General features: G+C 42.2%; 3 protein-coding genes across 6 annotated transcripts; 2 read left to right on the forward strand and 1 right to left on the reverse strand.

Moving 5' to 3' along the window:
* Positions 1-18: 18 nt before the first annotated feature.
* LOC109895095 (protein unc-119 homolog B) lies at positions 19-6853 on the forward strand. The gene is made up of 5 exons (XM_020488740.2): positions 19-357; positions 2400-2513; positions 3117-3219; positions 3640-3812; positions 4150-6853. Exons 1-5 carry the CDS (start codon positions 120-122, stop codon positions 4260-4262), a joined length of 741 nt encoding a protein of 246 aa, XP_020344329.1. The 5' UTR covers positions 19-119; the 3' UTR covers positions 4263-6853.
* lg8h12orf43 (linkage group 8 C12orf43 homolog) lies at positions 6093-8919 on the forward strand. Of its 3 annotated transcripts, none has more exons than XM_020489804.2 (7): positions 6093-6179; positions 6931-7113; positions 7299-7329; positions 7461-7559; positions 7707-7774; positions 7902-7992; positions 8180-8919. In XM_020489804.2, the coding sequence occupies exons 2-7, from the start codon at positions 6984-6986 to the stop codon at positions 8559-8561; spliced, it is 801 nt and encodes a 266-aa protein (XP_020345393.1). In that variant the 5' UTR covers positions 6093-6179; positions 6931-6983; the 3' UTR covers positions 8562-8919. The 3 variants fall into 3 exon arrangements, with proteins under 3 accessions (XP_020345393.1, XP_031686050.1, XP_031686049.1); XM_031830190.1 differs by having other exon boundaries at positions 6117-6226; XM_031830189.1 differs by lacking the exon at positions 6093-6179 and adding an exon at positions 6186-6381.
* hnf1a (HNF1 homeobox a) lies at positions 8873-16109 on the reverse strand. Of its 2 annotated transcripts, none has more exons than XM_020489802.2 (10): positions 15536-16108; positions 14334-14533; positions 13430-13610; positions 13098-13300; positions 12747-12892; positions 12143-12284; positions 11760-11933; positions 11478-11593; positions 11229-11313; positions 8873-9416 (listed from the first exon to the last, which is right to left on the reverse strand). In XM_020489802.2, exons 1-10 carry the CDS (start codon positions 15832-15834, stop codon positions 9286-9288), a joined length of 1677 nt encoding a protein of 558 aa, XP_020345391.1. In that variant the 5' UTR covers positions 15835-16108; the 3' UTR covers positions 8873-9285. The 2 variants fall into 2 exon arrangements, with proteins under 2 accessions (XP_020345391.1, XP_020345392.1); XM_020489803.2 differs by lacking the exon at positions 8873-9416 and adding an exon at positions 9959-10009 and having other exon boundaries at positions 15536-16109.
* Positions 16110-16847: the final 738 nt, after the last annotated feature.

Here is a 16847-nt window from a genome sequence, read left to right on the forward strand (position 1 = left end):
TACCGTTTTCAGCCAATTACAATCGACTGTTCTCAGCATAGGTTCTCCATAGAGACGCTTCGCCATCTTGGATTTAGGGAAAGTTGCAGTTGACTAAACAAACACAGAACAACCAAGACATGAGCGACTCTAACTCTCGGAACGAGACGGCAGCCACAGTTAAAGGACCGGACACCGATATGGGGCTGGCGGCAAATTCCAGGGAGCGAAAGTCCGGTGGAGATGTGATGAAGAGACTCAAGTCGCAACGAAATCAAACGGATAAACAGCGGCCTGTTGTTACAGAGGATGAGCTCAGGGCGCTAGGACGAGACATCACACCAGATGAAATCCTTGGTCTTTGTGCTGTTACACGGGGTATGTATGGAGTTAGCTACAGATTGTTAAAGCAGATAATGTGATGTAACAATATTTCTGGTTTCCATTACCGGGAGTTACTGTTTGATGTAGAACAGTTGTCCAGTTGTAGGTGGTGCATTTGAATTTGAGGTGGACCCACCTGTCTAACGTTAAATCAATCAGTGAAGATTTTAAATAGCCAAGATGGCGGCATACACATTGTTGGATTACTTTCATGTAAAAAAAAATGATTTATTTTAATAAAATAGCTTTTTTTTTTTTTTTTATTCAAACGCTCCACCTGCAACTGGACACAAACAAGTGTTGGTCCCATGTTTCATGAGCTGAAATAAGATCCCAGAAATGTTCCATACACACTAGTGTATTTCTCTAAAATGATGTGCACAAATTTGTTTATATCCCCTTTAGTGAGTATATTTCCTTTGCCAAGATAAACCATAGACCTGACAGGTGTGGCATATCAAGAAGCTGATTAAACCGCATGATTGTTACACAGGTGCACTTTGTGCGGGGGACAATAAAAGGCCTCTCTAAAATGTGCAGTTTTGGCACAAGTCAATGCCACTGATGTCTCAAGTTTTGAAGGAGTGTGCAATTGGCATGCTGACTGTAGGAATGTCCACCAAAGTTATTGCCAAATAATTTAATGTTCATTTAAAATTTTTGAGAATTTGGCAGTACGTGCAACTGGCCTCACAACCGCAGACCTTGTGTAACCACGCCAGCCCAGGACCTCAACATCTGACTTCTTCACCTGTGGGATCGTCTGGGACCAGCCAACCGGACGCCTGATGAAACTTAGCTTGCACAACCGAATAACTTTTGCAACAACCTTTCAGAAACTGCCTCGGGGAAGCTAATCTGCGTGCTTGTTGTCCTCACCAGGGTCTTGACATGACTGCAGTTTGGTGTCGTAAACAACTTCAGTGGGCATATGCTGACCTTTGATGGCCACTGGCATGCTGGAGATGTGTGCTCTTCATGACTGAATCCCGGATTCAACTGTATCGGGCAGATGATACTGTGCCATTCATTCGCCTCATCACCTCATGTTTCAGCATGATAATACACGGCCCCATGTTACAAGGATCTGCACACAATTTCTGGAAGCTGAAAATGTCCCAGTTCTTCCATGGCCTGCATACTCACCAGACATGTCGCCCATTATCCTGTGGTCCTGTGTGGCTCATTTGGTAGAGTATGGCACTTGCAACACCAGGGTTGTGGGTTCGACTCCCACGGGGAACCAGTACTAATGAAAATGTATGCATTCACTACTGTAAGTCACTCTGGATAAGAGCATCTGATAAATTACTAAAATGTAAATATCCAGCAACTTCGCACAGGCCACAATCAACAGCCTGATCAACTCTATGCAAAGGAAATGTGTCGTGCTACATGAGGCAAATGGTGGTCACTCCAGTTACTAACTGGTTTTCTGATCCATGCCCCTGTCTTTATTTTTAAGGTATCTGTGACCAACAGATGCATATCTGTATTCTCAGTCATATGAAATCCATAGATTAGGGCCTAATTTATTTAAATTGACTGATTCCCTTATACTGATACCCAAGCTTTGAAGTTGTTGCGTTTTATTTTTGTTCAGTGTACATGTTTGGCCGAATCGAGAACGAAGATAGTATCGTTAAGGTTGGTCGAAAATTCTGTGTACTACACAGTACTTAACCTGTAACTCCCGGTAATGGATACCAAAAATCTTTGTGTAAATCTGGTGTAACAATCTGTAGCTAGTATGGAGTGGATTGATTGGAGATGATGATAGATGTGATTTGGATAAGATTCAAGTTAATCAATGTGGCTATCTATTCTTTTTCTAGCTCATCTAGCTAGTTAATGTGTTAACTAGTTGGCTAACTTGATGTGGCTGCAAACACTGCATACCTCGCTTTGTAGTAAGTCAGTTGACTTTAACTAGCTAGCTAAGTTTGCAACACTGTTTTGAGGAAGCCAAACAAAGAATCTGTGGACATACCAGATTCCCTGTCTGTATGTGCTGCTTACTATGAATTTCCTTCCAGATTATCTATGTAAACCTGAGGACAACGTCTACAATATTGACTTCACACGTTTCAAGATCAGAGATCTGGAGACTGGGTCAGTGCTCTTCGAGATTGCTAAACCTCACAGCTGTGGTAAGTTTAAACTTTTCCACAACACTTTGCCACAACATAAGTGACAGATCTTGGATAGGCCACATCTTAAAGGTATACTCAGCAATATGCCATCATAATACACACTGGGGTGACTTTCTGCTTATAGAAATCAAGCTGGGGTTGCTGTCAGCTTGAACAGGGCACCAGGCTCAATCTGTGAGACACCCCAGTTGCTGAAACCATTGCAATCACTGCTAACCGGTGCACTGGTGGTGTTAGGTTGGGAAACAAAACAACTGCTGAAATCTGCCACACATGACACTTGGCTCTTTACAATGTGGACTTGCCTCATTGGAAGGTATATATTGGGACAGCCCATAGTTTTGGGAGATTTGAGCATTAGTTTAGTAAGCAGGAAGTTGTCCCGCTGTGTGTCATATTGCTGAGTCTACTCCGAAGGGCCCCAGACTAAATTAATCTATTATTTCAAGTAAAACAAAACAAGCCAAGTTATTCCTTCTATGATAATGAATGTAGTCCTTATGCAAATGTTGTAGCTATAATTTTAGGTTGAAATCCGAGATGACCTTTTGTCACTTATTTGGATGCCAATTACATTTGAATCCATGTTGTCTTTATCAGACCCTGAAGATGAGGAGAATGGAGATGGAGACGCCAGTGCTGGGCGCTTTGTGCGCTATCAGTTCACGCCAGCCTTCCTCAGACTGCGGAATGTTGGTGCAACGTAAGGCAGTGGATTAAACAGGAAACATCACATGCATTATCACTGTTAGAAGTCACATGACTCATCATTGAAAAACCACATACTTTGGTAAGGCCTAAATGTTCTATAGTATGTGCTTTCCCTTATGCTGACAAATTCTGAACTGTTTCGTTTGCTGGTGTGGCTTACCAGCACAAGAAACTAAGTCCTGCAGCTCCGGCAACCACCTAAACTACAACAGAGAGAATTTGGCAGAGCACATAGCTGGGAACAACTATTGAAAGAATCATCCTACTTTTGGACTATAAAAAGGAATATAGATGGTCAATGAATAAATCTACAATTCAAGTAGTTGACGCAAATGAATGCAGATACCACCCACAGTTATGTTCAGCATGTCCCTGCTAGTATCTCAAGTGCCTCTTTCTACTCTGCTTTCAGTGTGGAGTTCACCGTGGGGGACCGGCCTGTTAACAGCTTTCGCATGATAGAGAGGCATTATTTCCAGAATAAAGTTCTCAAGAACTTTGACTTTGACTTCGGATTCTGCATCCCAAACAGCCGTAACACTTGCGAACACATCTATGAGTTTCCCCAGCTCCATGAGGACCTCAGTAAGTCTAATAGTAGTAGTGCATCTTTCTCACTTCGTCTATCAACTTTGTTGTAGCCTGTGTGTGTCCCTACAAGCTAAAGTTCAGACTGGCCAGAACATAGCTGGCCAAGTCTGTAAGTCTATACTATCCACATCCATACAGAGCGAGTCGGACAACTCTCGTTGTAAGGGGAGGAATGTGGATACTAGACAGTCAAATGGTTCCTCTACAGGTTGTTTGTTTTGGTGCGCTGAACAGCAGTAATTTACTTTTTTAGTCTGTGATATGTGTGTTCTGCTGTTCCTTATGAAGTCATTTGCAAACTGAATTTCCCTTATTTTTTGTCTCTTTTAAGTTGGCCTAATGGTGGAGCACCCGTATGAGACCAGGTCCGACAGCTTCTATTTTGTGGACAACAAACTGATCATGCACAATAAGGCAGACTACGCCTACGATGGGGGCCAGTAGTGTCTGAAGATTAGCTTCTTGTGTGCAATGCAACGCAGGGGTCACATTGCCCCTGAATACAACCATCATGTAGCTCTTTTGGGAGCAGGAGTGTACTTTCTCCACTTCAGACATTCCAACAAACTTTACCAGCCCCAGGTTTGGGGGAAAATGACCATATCTACCTTCCAAACAGGTTGCTTCATTTATTTGATACCTTGTACCCATCTATTGCTTGGACTCATAGGAATCTCTCGTCAATCACTCTTTTGTAATGTTGAACATGTTTTCCTTTGTCTTTTCTAATGTTTCCACATTTAAATGGTTACTGCTTATTTCAATCTGCTTTGAGTTCAGTATTTGTTGTAATATCCTTGTTTTTGACTTGTATTATGTTTATTAGTCAACTGTTACCAGACAGCTCTACAGAGGGATAAGGGAACATTACATGATCCCAATCTGAATGTTAAATACCGGTCAATTGTAGCCCGTAAGATGAACAATGATTGAAGTTGACCAGGACTTATGTTCTTTTCTACACACAAGGGTTGACAGATGGCACAATTGGATTGCAAGCAAATTACAACTGTGATACTACCTAATTTCATTGAACAATAGTTTGGTTCTGGTCATCAATTTTTAACTACTCATTCTGCTCAAGTAGCAATCGTGATCCTTTGCTATGTCTTCGTTCCTCAGATAGTGGGCTAAACTGTATATTCAGCTTTGAGACTAACAGATGCTCCATTAATTTGACATCTTGCCTTGGTGTAGAAGCTGTATTATTCGTTTGGGTGTCCCGTGTCACCCCTCTAGCTATATACACAGAGCAAAAAAACATTATGAACGCCTGCTCTTTCCATGACTGACTAACCAGGTGAAAGCTATGATCCCTTATTGATATCACTTAAATCCATTTCAATCAGTGTAGATGATGGTTAAAGGAATTTTAAGCTGAGACATGGATTGTCTATATGTGCCATTCAGAGGGTGAATGGACACGACAAAATATTTAAGTGCCTTTGAACGGGGTATGGTAGTAGACGTCAGGTTTGTGTCACGAACACTGCTAGGTTTTTCACGCTCAACATTTTCCTGTGTGTATCAAGAATGGTCCACCACCTAAAGGACATCCAGCCAAATTGACATAAATGTGGGAAGCATTGGAGTCAACATGGGCCAGGATTCCTGTGGAATGCTTTTGACACCTTGTAGAGTTCATGTCCTGACAAATTGAGGCTGTTCTGAGGGCAATGGTGGGCAGGGGGGTAGTAAGTGACAGGGTAGTAAGTGACAGCCAACACCCCTGGTCTGTTACGTGTTTAGCATTTGTAAATGTGCTTGTAGTATGTTCGTGCCTGCTGGAGTTACACTGAGTTTTCCAAAACTAAATGAAACCTCCCACATGTGCCTTGTATTCAGACTTCTCAGCTCAAGAGGCTTTGTTGTGTGTGAGAGAATGTGAAGTCCAGCGCTGCTCCGCTACACATCTGTCCAACAACATGTCAAACTGTCTGGAAGAGATTTTTGTGAATTCATTCTAAACAATCCCAGTCAGCTATAAAATAATATTGGTTACCCAGAAGTAAAATTAGCGCGAAATTTCTTGTTTTACTTCTGGGGGAATGCCGTTAACAATTAATTACCTTGGTGCGAAGTCTCCTCCCTTGTTAATGGAAACGGCCAAATTTTCTTTCTGCTAATTTCACCCGTGTTTATCATGCTCACAAAGCACATTTTTTGTTTTCATGAATATTTATGATAGACAATTTTGAGTTTGTATTTGTGGAATTTAGTGGAAACCGCTTATCATCCACACACAGGCTTTAAAATCACAGCACCAATTTAAGAACCGCCTAAACCCAATCCTGCTGCTCGTAATCACATAATTGTACGTGAGTTTCGACATATTCTCGCCGTTTCCTTTGTCCACGAGAGGTTAGTTCTGAAATTATAACTATACAGTTCATAATGACAAGTGGAAGGTATGTATCAGTGGAGGCTGCTGAGGGGAGGACGGTTCAAAATAATGGCTGGAACAGCACGAATGGAAACCATGTGTTTGATACTGTTCCACTCATTCTGCTCCAGCTTATCACGAGCCTTCCTCCCCCAATTAAGGTATCACCAAACTCCTGTGGTATGTATGATGATGTGGCTGTTATGTTAACCACTTTAGAGACTTGTGATGTCTGTTCTTTACCTTTACTGATGGAAGGTCTGTGATAGCAGCCACCATTTCTTTTTCTAATAGCACCACCAAATTAACACCAATTATGTATTTTACAACACGGTTGCTACTGACATCATTTTTCACTCTTGAAGTTGGACCCACATACTGTGTAAACTGGAACCCCTTTGAATTTATTGAGCATATTGTACATTTATTTATTGATGAATGTGTTTTAGGAAAGACCAATTTCACAGTGAGATTTTTATTCAACATTACTACAAAGATTACTGTCTTTTGAATGTTACATTTCAGGGACCATAGACTTGGTGAAGTAGAACTAGAAAGCCCTCCTAACATTGCCTTTTATGTTCCGTTAAATGTTTCTGTTTCTGCAAGATGATATACTGCCAGAAGAGGGGGGAATAAAAAATTGAACAGATGTTCTGTATACATTTTGGCTTAAATTCACTCAAACTCTCACTACACTAACTGTGGCGTACATTTCTCCCCCGAAAGACTTCATTACCCATATTGCATTGCTATGTAGCCGCAAACGTACTCGATCCAACATGTCAGCCCCCGTTGGAACGATGGTTGAAGACTCAAGCAGTGAAGATGAAGATCTGGAAAAGTTTAAGGAAGCAGCTTGGAGTTTTGGCACGTATGGAATTAATGGTACACACAATACCAACACGGCAGGTAAATTCAGCCTAAATAACATTTTGCTTTAGCTACAGGATGTAACTTAGCTAGCTAATGCTGGTCAACAACAAATGTGGGGTGGGAGATAGATTTTCTCGCTGGCTAAAGATTTCACACACTAAACTATCTTACCCCAAAACAGCAGCAAAGTCTTAACAGTAATGTAACGACTGTTGTTTTAGATGGGGAAAGCAATGGGAAGTTATCCCGTCGGTAAGTTGTTATTTTTCTCTGAATGGCACGCTATCCCCTCTGTATTATGACTCACCATCATGCATAGAGGTTCTGCCTCACGTTTGGCTTTGCCAGAACAATCGTGTTTTTTGTAATGCTATGGTCAACAGTGTGGCTGTATCTAAACATGAACATGATGGGAACGAGCTTCAGACGACTCCGGAGTTCCGTGCGCACGTTGCAAAGAAATTAGGTGCTATACTTGACAGGTACAGTATTTCTTCTTTGTCATGGGAAAATGTTAATGAAACATCAGTTTTACTATTATAGCTACGTTTAACCTTTGCCTCGTGTTACCTCCACCTATCAACTTTTCAGTCGCCAACTTTAATCTAACTATGCAATTTGATATTCAGTTGCATTTCAGTGATATCTGCAGAAACAACAAAACCCTGCACACAGTCAACCAAATATGAAGATGAAGGTGAGGGTTTATCCAGAAATTGTTTTACATTGAAACTAATGCAGTAGTTACGAACTGTATGATGTCAAATATGATGCGATATAAATGCTGTGTGTGGTCTTGACCTTTTTAAAAACATTTTTTAAAGGTTTCCGGCTGTTCACTACATCTGTCCCAGGAGAGTTTACCATTGATCCCCCTCCTCCCCCTGTAAGGCGTCGGCCCGTCCCCAGCTCAAGGTGATGCTTGTTCTATGTAGGCCTGACCTTGTAACCTTGGGGATGTGTGAGGTGGTTTGATGTCACCTTCATAACTACTTTGGGAAGGAATCCTTACAGTAGCATTGCATGATTGAAGTATTCCTGTATCTCATATTATAATACTACTGTAATAAACCGTAAGTTTGTTTCTGCAATTTTCTCCTAGTGACAGTGACAGTGAGCTGGAGATGAGACTGAGAGAGGCGGCCGTGTCAGTTACAGACCTCCTATCATCTGCTCTCCCCAGCGCAGTTACACCTTCCCTGCCAGAGTCCCTCAGCTCAGATAAAATGAAGAAGAAGAAGAAGAAGAAGAAATACAAGGTTCAGGAAGGAGAGGACAGTAATAACAGCCCTGTCCCAGAGAAAAATAAGAAAATGACAGCTCCTCGCGAGGTTGAGAACTGTGGAGAAGCCTCATCTTATGCTAAAATGGAGGAGGACCAAAAGAGCCCCGAGGAGGATAGTCTACCGCTGAAGGTCAAGAAGAAGAAAAAGAAACAAAAAGGCACGAATGAAAAGGTGGAAGAGGAAGTAGAAAAGCACTGAGAGACTTCTGGACTCACTTGTTGTGATTTGGGATATTGGCAGTTCCATGCTTGTAAGAACTGTTAACCTGTTGTAGCTTGGGGTTCTTAGCATTCATTATAACATGTTCAGGTCAGACACTGTTATTTTCTTTAAATAATCACTGCAATGTTGTACTACTTTGTAGTTTGTTATTTTCTGGAATGGAATACGTTCTTTCAGAAATGTGGAATACTGTAAGTCTCACCAGATATTTTATGAAAAAAATGTCTCTGCCCAAAACACAATCAGTGCTATGCCTTGTTTTGTAAAGAAAGCAGTTTACACTGATGTCAAGAATTCTGAGAGCATTTTTATTAAAACACTTTTCTATTGATAATATACATGTTTATTGTAAAACGGGGATCAATCGCTCAGCGTTCTCTGTTTGCATGGATTTAGATGTGGTTGTTTCTAATGGTTCATCTCTGACCTCAGATCAGCAGACTGACACTGAGTACAACGTTCTTTAATATTAAGGCTGCTAATTCAAGTGACGAGACTGATAACTGGCAGTGAGTCTGTCCTGGATTTATGTATCTAGCAGAATGAGTTATAGTTTCTCTGGAAAATTTTACTGCAGAAGTAGCTTTGGAGAATTTGCATTACATCTCTATTACAGTTCTCTACTTACTGTAAAAACTATTTTGTTTCACCCACCCTCTACTCCCACCCCTTCACATTACACAGTGGTTATATTCTGTTGCTACTGTGCGGTAGAGACCATCTGTGCAGGAATGTAGGAGTTGATGTCTGCTGGCGAAGAGGAGAGGCGGTGAGGTGGATGAGTTTCACTAGACTGAGATGGAGGATACAGCTGTAAATTCCCAGAGGAAACTAAGAAAGACAGACGGTAAGTTATTAATTTCCAGTTTCTCTACTGTCATTCCAATTACAACCCTGCATTTAAAGTGCCCTATTTTGACTGGCAACTAGAGAATACCATGGGTTATATTTACTACTATCTAGCTGTATTAAGATGACTTTGCAGTACAGTACCAGTTATAAGGTTGGACACACCTACTCATTCAAGATGTTTTCTTTATTTTTTTATTATTTTCTACATTATAGAATAATATTGAAGACATCAAAACTATGAAATAACACATGGAATCATGTAGTAACCAAGAAGTGTTAAACAAATCAAAATAGATTTTTAGATTCTTCAAAGTATCCACCCTTTGCTTTGACAGCTTTGCCTTCTCTCAACCAGCTTCACAAGGTAGTCACCTGGAATGCTTTTCCAAAAGTCTTGAAGGAGTTCCCACATATGCTGATCACTTGTTGGCTGCTTTTCCTTCACTCTGCGGTTCAAATCATCTCAATGGCGTTGAGGTCGGGTGATTGTGGAGGCCAGGTCATCTGATGCAGCACTCCTTCTTGGTAAAATAGCCCTTACACAGCCTGGAGGTGTGTTTTGGGTCATTGTCCTGTTGAAAAACAAATGATAGTCCCACTAAGCGCAAACCAGATGGGATGGCGTATCACTGCAGAATGCTGTGGTAGCCATGCTGGTTAAGTGTGCTTTGAATTCTAAATACTAAATCACTGACATTGTCACCAGAAAAGCAACCCCACGCCATCACACCACCACCTCCATGCTTCACGGTGGGAACCACAAATGCGGAGTTCGTCCTTTCACCTACTCTGCCTCTCACAAAGACGGCAGTTGGGACCAAAAAATCTCAAATTTGGCCTCATCAGACCAACAGACAGATTTCCACCGGTCTAATGGCCCAAGCAAGTCTCTTATTATTATTGGTGTCCTTTAGTAGTGGTTTCTTTGCAGGAATTCGACCATGAAGGCCTGATTCAGAGTCAACTCTGAACAGTTGATGTTGAGATGTGTCTGTTACTTGAACTCTGAAGAATTTATTTGGGCTGCAATTTCTGAGGCTGGTAACTTTTTAATGAACTTATCCTCTGCAGCAGAGGTAACTCTGGGTCTTCCTTTCCAGTGGTGGTCCTCATGAGAGCCAGCTTCATCATAGTGTTTGATGGTTTTTGCGACTGCACTTGAAGAAACTTTCAAAGTTCTTGACATTTTCTGGGTTGACTGACCTTCATGTCTTAAAATAATGGTCTGTTGTTTCTCTTTGCTTATTTGAGCTGTTCTTGCCATAATATGGACTTGGTATTTTACCAAATGGGGCTTTCTTATATATACCACCCCTACCTTGTCACAACACAACTGATTGACTCAAACGCATTGAGAAGGTAAGAAATTCCACAAATTAACTTTTAACAAGGCACACCTGTTTAATTGAAATGAATTCCTGGTGACTACCTCATGAAGCTGGTTGAGAGAGTGCCAAGCGTGTGCAAAGCTGTCATCAAGGCAAAGGGTGGCTACTTTGAAGAATCTCAAATAGAAAATAAATGTTTTGTTGAACACTTTTTTTGGTTACTACATGATTGCATATATACTATTTAACGTTTTGATGACTTCACTATTATTCTACAATGTAGAAAATAGTACAAATAAAGAAAAACCCTGGAATGAGTAGGTGTGTCAACTTTTGACTGGTACTGTATGTGTTACACACTTAGTAGCTTTTTTAGATGTCTTCAGTCTCCCCTTTAGTGTAGTGTAAGAAACGGCATCTTTTGGGAAATAGTCTACACTTGGAGTAACATGATTCATCTTACCTGGCACAGGTGAAGGGGACTGCAGGTGTAGGGAGTCCTCCTGGATGGGTTGGTCTGTCTGCTCCTCAGGGTCTGTGGTCAGAATCTATCCAATGCAAAAGTCCTTAGCAGATTCAACCCACATTAATACTACTACTGATCATTAGCTAGTGAGTCTAGACTTTTCTGTACCTGTATACTCAGACTTATTACAAACTGATTATTAATGGCATCACTTTCATTTTAGGTGAATGTTTGGAATCACAGTACCTGTCTGACTGTGGTTAGACTGGTCAGTGTTCCAAGGCTGCTGCTGTCAGTGATGACCATTGCTTGGGACAGTAGGCTGGACGGAGGGTAGTGGGACATATCAGACTTGCTGTACACTGCAATGGAGAAATTGAGAGCAGGTGCATGGATACTTTATGAAACCCTCCTTAGTTCTAGCAGTTCTAGTTCTATTAGGTTGCTCTCACTCATTCCTTGTTTCACATATTATATTTCTGTCAAAGGGCAAATTAAGGAGTAAACATGCTGCCACTGTGGCCTTACTGTGACATGGAAGCTGTGTCATGGTTGCCATGAAAGGACTGTGGTGGCCCATGTGACTCTGGAACTGCTGTGTGAGTTGCTGCTGGGAAGTGGAATGAAGCTGCTGCTGGAAAGAGATTGGCTGAAGGGTGGTGAACCCGCCTCCCACGTTGTTGATGACAGGTACGGTTTGACCTGTTGAGCAACAGGCCAGGAAAACATGGATTATGCTAGGCTACTTTGTTAATGTCAGTTGGTTTTTATATCTGACAACTTTCTGATCATCACTGGAAAAAGGATAAGATACAATACAGTGGATATGTTTTGAAATGACCGTTTAAAAAATAACTATGCTCTGACTTAGAGCTGTTTGAGTGAAGGGGACTGTGTGTAGAATCGGTTACCTATGAGAAGAGAGGACTCTCCCAGACTCATGACGCTGGGCAGGGAGGTCATGATGAGTCCATGGTGGGGAGCAGGCGAGGAAGACAGACTGTGCAGTGATGTCAGGGTGCTGACTGGGGGTAAGGGGCCACCACCTGATACCTGAGATGGGGAAAGTTGGTGGCAGAACCACAGCCATGGATTCTTGTGAGGATTGAGATGCTTTGTATACCCAAAGGTTTATGATGACGTGAAGTAATCTATGGTCTCACTAGTTTAATGTGATATGGCTTGGGATTTCACTGCATTACATGATGATATATGGTTAGCGACCTCATGGTCTTATATAACGATGTAATATGGTTTGTGATGTAATTAGCTTATTATGATGTAATATGGTTTGTGAAATAATGGTTTGTGATCACACTGTGTTTTGTAGTTACTAATCAATGTAATGTGATGATTGGGATTATGTGATAATAGTTGCTGATCTCTGGTTGACAATGAGTGACAATGAGAGGGTTGTTTGCTCCTATCTCACTGGTTTGTGATGGTGTAATGGGGATTATAACAATGTGTGTCGAGGTGAGATATGGTGAATGATAATATGGTAGGTGATCTCACTGGTTTGTGATGGTGTGTTTCCAGGAGTGTGTGGCTGGGCTCCAGTTGAATGGGGCTGGCCAGGCGGCCCCCCAAGCCTCTGTCTCCATTGTGACCCCTCGATGACCCCAGATTGTCACATGTGATTTGCTGGCTATACTTCATGCCTGGAAGAGAGGAAGCCTGTTAGGATCAGGTGTTTCCTGGGAGGAGGGAATGCTGCACCCTGTCAGTCTTGGCTCTGTTCCTCTGTATAAGGGCATTGAAAATAGTACATAAGCAACATCTGATGACAACACTAATGATGAATTATGCTCTTTGTGGATTAAATGAAATTATATTTTGATTCACTTTGGTGAGGGTGAGTGTTACCTTGCTCAGGGCTGTGTGAGAGTGTGTGGTTGGTGGAGCTTGCTGATTGGCTGTTGTAAGGCATATCAAGAGCCAGTTTATGGCGGAAGGCCTCCTCCTTGCGGCGGTTAGCGAACCAGTTGTACACTCGTACCTCTGTCACCAGGTTAGAGCCCAGGCCAGCCAGCTGGGACGGAGACACACCCCTCTGAAGACACTCAGCCCTGAGGGAGAGCCAGAGATGGCCCAGAGCAAGAGAAACCTCTTTAAAGGGGGACACTAAAATCAGTTCCTCCATTGCACTGGAACTGGGAACATTTCCTGTTTTAGCTGACCTCTCCCCTCTCTCTCACCTGTTACACTCCTCCACTAATCCCTCTCTCTCCTCTTTGCTTGGGTTCCTCTGTCGTTCATAGGCGTGGAAGAGGATTTGCTGGGAGGCGGGTCCCCATTTGAACCTGTTCCTACGTCCCTTCCTCACATCCTCTCCCTGCTCCTCTCCAGACCCAAGGGCATGCCTGGCATTAGTAAACTCTGCATGGGGTGGTCAGTGAAAGCATATTTGTAGACTTTTGTATTGATATAGTATCCATATTGTTATATCAGTATTGTTTATTATTCAGATAAAACAATACTATCTTTAAAACAATAGGGCTAATTCACAGGAATCTGTTTTTATATTAGCGTTTGAGATCATTTGCAATGCAACGTGTGTGAGTGTAGGACATGCAGATTGTGTGTCTCTCTACACATGGAATGTGAAAGTGGACAGTATCATGTTACCTTACATGTCTATATTTGACTCAGTGACCAGTGGACCTCCATAGTTGTTGATAGACATATTGAATACTGTATCATGATGGATTTACCCGTCTAAGGATTGGGGTACAGGGGATTGTGATTTCGCTATCATTGGGAAAACACAGCAGGAGACCACACTTTCCTTACATGATTGAAATGGAAAGTTTGCAAATGTCAAAGCTATTTGAAACTTTTCCAGGAAGTGGATATAAGGAAGGACATAGAATGAGAAAGATCCGTTGACATAATTGTTCTTCGCATCCTGAGATACAGTCTTGTGTAAGAGCTCCCAATCCCCAAAACGGTATAGATTTATGGCAATGTATTGTGAATATTAATGAATGAGGTAGTCATGATTTGACCTATTATAAATGTTACACTTCAGAGTCCAGACTGTAATGTCATACTGTAGTGCAGTAAAGGCAGGGTCAGCTCATCAGCTGGTCAAATACTCACGCTGGCTAATCTCGCCCTGCTTCCTGACGTACCAGCTGTATAGAGCAGCCCGTTTCTGGTTCTTCATGGGCGTGCCTTTGTTGAGGTGCTGGGAGAGATGGGACTGGTTGAGGCCTGTGGACTCGACCACCTCTCTCTGGGGGAGGTTATGCTGCTGCATGTAGCTCTTCACTAGTTTTGCCACGCGCCATGGATCCTCCCTATCACACACAGACACACACACACACAGACAAAACACATATGCATAAAGAGGGGGAGGGAGAGAGGGATGTTGACAATAAGAGATAAGGGGAAGCACAGCAGGGCAAAGTCCAGCTCTCTCTGGTCACTGGAATTAAAACCCATAAAGATATGGATAGCCTACTTGCTGCAACACAAACCTTGACGGCTAGCAATTGTACATAACATTTGTATTATGTATATTAACATACAAAAGCTTTATCTATGTTCGATGCATTTTATACTAAGGCATGGTTGGTCAAGTTGTGATTTCATGCTAGGTGTTGTAAAATGGCCAACTTTTAGCTGAATACAAAATGACCAGTTAAACCATAATCTTGAGATATATGTTGAAGTTTGAAATGTGGTGAAATGAAATGGGCTTTTCCAAATGGTAGTACATATTCACTCAAGCTGTTCTAACACACATACAAACATAGCACATTTCTGTTAATCTTAAACATTGCATGTAGTTCATTCATTAAATGGACAGAGAAACCTGATGGGGTGGGTAATTAGTAACCAGGAAAGGAGGAACCCTCCTTTAAATTCACCTCAGAGGCCAAGAGAGATCTCAGAGGGAGCAGGCGAACGAGGGAGGAAGGGGGAGAGGGGGACTAAATTTGAGAAAGACGAAGAAAGGGAGTAGAAAGGATGCTGCCAGGTAAAACCGTCAATTGTTTGTCCTCTCTGGAACCTTTGCTTGGTCAGAAAACGACAGGAAAAGAAAGCAGAGAAGAAAAAGAATGGAGAACAGAATCAAGTAACCACCCTAACACGTATTTGTTTTAAAGATTTTTTTTTTACAAATGAGTTGGACATTATTTTTAAAAGTGAGAGAATAATAGCACAGCAAAGGGGTATGGCTATGTTGTTGTTGTATGGGTTTGTGTATTAATATGAGGTTTTATAAGAGATTGATGTACTGTATATGTTGTTAAGGGGAGGATAGGGTGGATGGCAGACATTTGGGAGCTACTTACTGAAGCAGTTGGTCGACCAGAGCCCTCTGTCTGGCTGCCTCCTCTGGGGCTAGGGCCTCCAGCTCCTGGAATATGGGGGGTGGAAAATCCATTTCTCCCTCCTCCGAACTCTCGCCATCCCCCCTGTCCCCCTTCTCTGCTCCAGGGGTGACCCTCTCTCGCTCCAGTTCTCCCAGGGCATGGACCAGGACCTCCCGGGACAGTCCAGAGCCCAGCAGAGCCCAGATCAGCTGCTCCTGGAGAGCAGACAGACGCCCAGGGCCAGGCCCTGCTTCTCCTTTCCTCTCCTCTCCCTCCATTACGCTGTTGCCTAATCTTTACCTCACTAACACAGCACACCGACTACGCAGGCCACAGGTCACAAACACACACTCACACACCAACACAGACACACTGCAGTCATGCGCTTACACAAAAAACAGAGCAATTGGCTTCTGGAATCATTGCATTTCTGTCCTTCAGTTTAGGAATAGAGCAAGTTTGCTTTCATTTTCCCCCGTTTGATTTTTCTCCTCGTTCCGTTCTGAGCTGAGCTGTCTGGTTTTAGCCCTCCACCTGCTGTTATGCTTTAAAAGGTATTTTTTCCCTCCCCCTCCTCCCCATGCGCTTTCTGTGAACTTTGTCCTCATCTCCGTCCATCCCTAACAGTGAGCAAAGTGCAGTCAAACTATTAATGAAAATAAACTGCACATTCATACAGCCTCCTGTATAACACACAAATGCAATACATATGTGAGAGGTTACAAAAATAAGCAAACTGCATCTTAATACGCACATTAAAACCTAGCATATTTATTTTTCAATATATTCTAAACCGACACAATTCTCCATGACACTTATAGGCATTCGTTTTAGGATCCAAAAAGGATGACCGCAAAATGCATATTTTAGACTGCCTTGGTGTAATTTATGGCTAGTATAACTATGCTATTCTATTTCAAATCAATTAATGTAAAGGCCAAATGGAATGGATGTTGTAGTTTAACATTTATCATGAAAAGCTGATAGGTGTGTTTTTGAGCGGTTTGGAATGAATTGGACAGAGAAATTAAAAGTAACTGTTGTCCTGCACAGCACTAGAGGGCACTACTGCATCATTCTAGAAAGACGAGGTATGATAGAGGTAGCTTTTAGATTCCTGAGAACACCTGCTAGTGTTCACTGACTTTGGGTTCTGTTTCTCTCTGCTCGCTTGAATATGTCTGCTGTCCCTTGACAGTCACCTAAGCTTTCCTCTGACCCTCTTCCTGGGTCTTTTTATCCCCCAGGTAACTTAAACTAAGGTTGGGTTTTCACTTTCCCAGAGCAGGAG

The sequence above is a fragment of the Oncorhynchus kisutch genome, linkage group LG8 (assembly GCF_002021735.2).
Source record: "Oncorhynchus kisutch isolate 150728-3 linkage group LG8, Okis_V2, whole genome shotgun sequence".
NCBI lineage: Eukaryota > Metazoa > Chordata > Actinopteri > Salmoniformes > Salmonidae > Oncorhynchus > Oncorhynchus kisutch.

Excerpts from the sequence above, each read along its gene's own strand:
- hnf1a (XM_020489802.2), bottom strand. The coding sequence starts at position 15,834 with ATGGAGGGAGAGGAGAGGAAAGGAGAAGCAGGGCCTGGCCCTGGGCGT. Across the intron at positions 12,285-12,746 it reads AAACACACCATCACAAACCA|GTATCAGGTGGTGGCCCCTT; the intron begins GTGAGATCACCT and ends TCCCCATCTCAG. Across the intron at positions 9,417-11,228 it reads GTCCCCTTCACCTGTGCCAG|TTTCCTCTGGGAATTTACAG; the intron begins GTAAGATGAATC and ends TGTCTTTCTTAG.
- LOC109895095 (XM_020488740.2), top strand. The coding sequence starts at position 120 with ATGAGCGACTCTAACTCTCGGAACGAGACGGCAGCCACAGTTAAAGGA. Across the intron at positions 358-2,399 it reads TCTTTGTGCTGTTACACGGG|ATTATCTATGTAAACCTGAG; the intron begins GTATGTATGGAG and ends ATTTCCTTCCAG. Across the intron at positions 3,813-4,149 it reads CCAGCTCCATGAGGACCTCA|TTGGCCTAATGGTGGAGCAC; the intron begins GTAAGTCTAATA and ends GTCTCTTTTAAG.
- lg8h12orf43 (XM_031830189.1), top strand. The coding sequence starts at position 6,213 with ATGACAAGTGGAAGGTATGTATCAGTGGAGGCTGCTGAGGGGAGGACG. Across the intron at positions 6,382-6,930 it reads GGTATCACCAAACTCCTGTG|ACTTCATTACCCATATTGCA; the intron begins GTATGTATGATG and ends CTCCCCCGAAAG. Across the intron at positions 7,775-7,901 it reads AACCAAATATGAAGATGAAG|GTTTCCGGCTGTTCACTACA; the intron begins GTGAGGGTTTAT and ends CATTTTTTAAAG.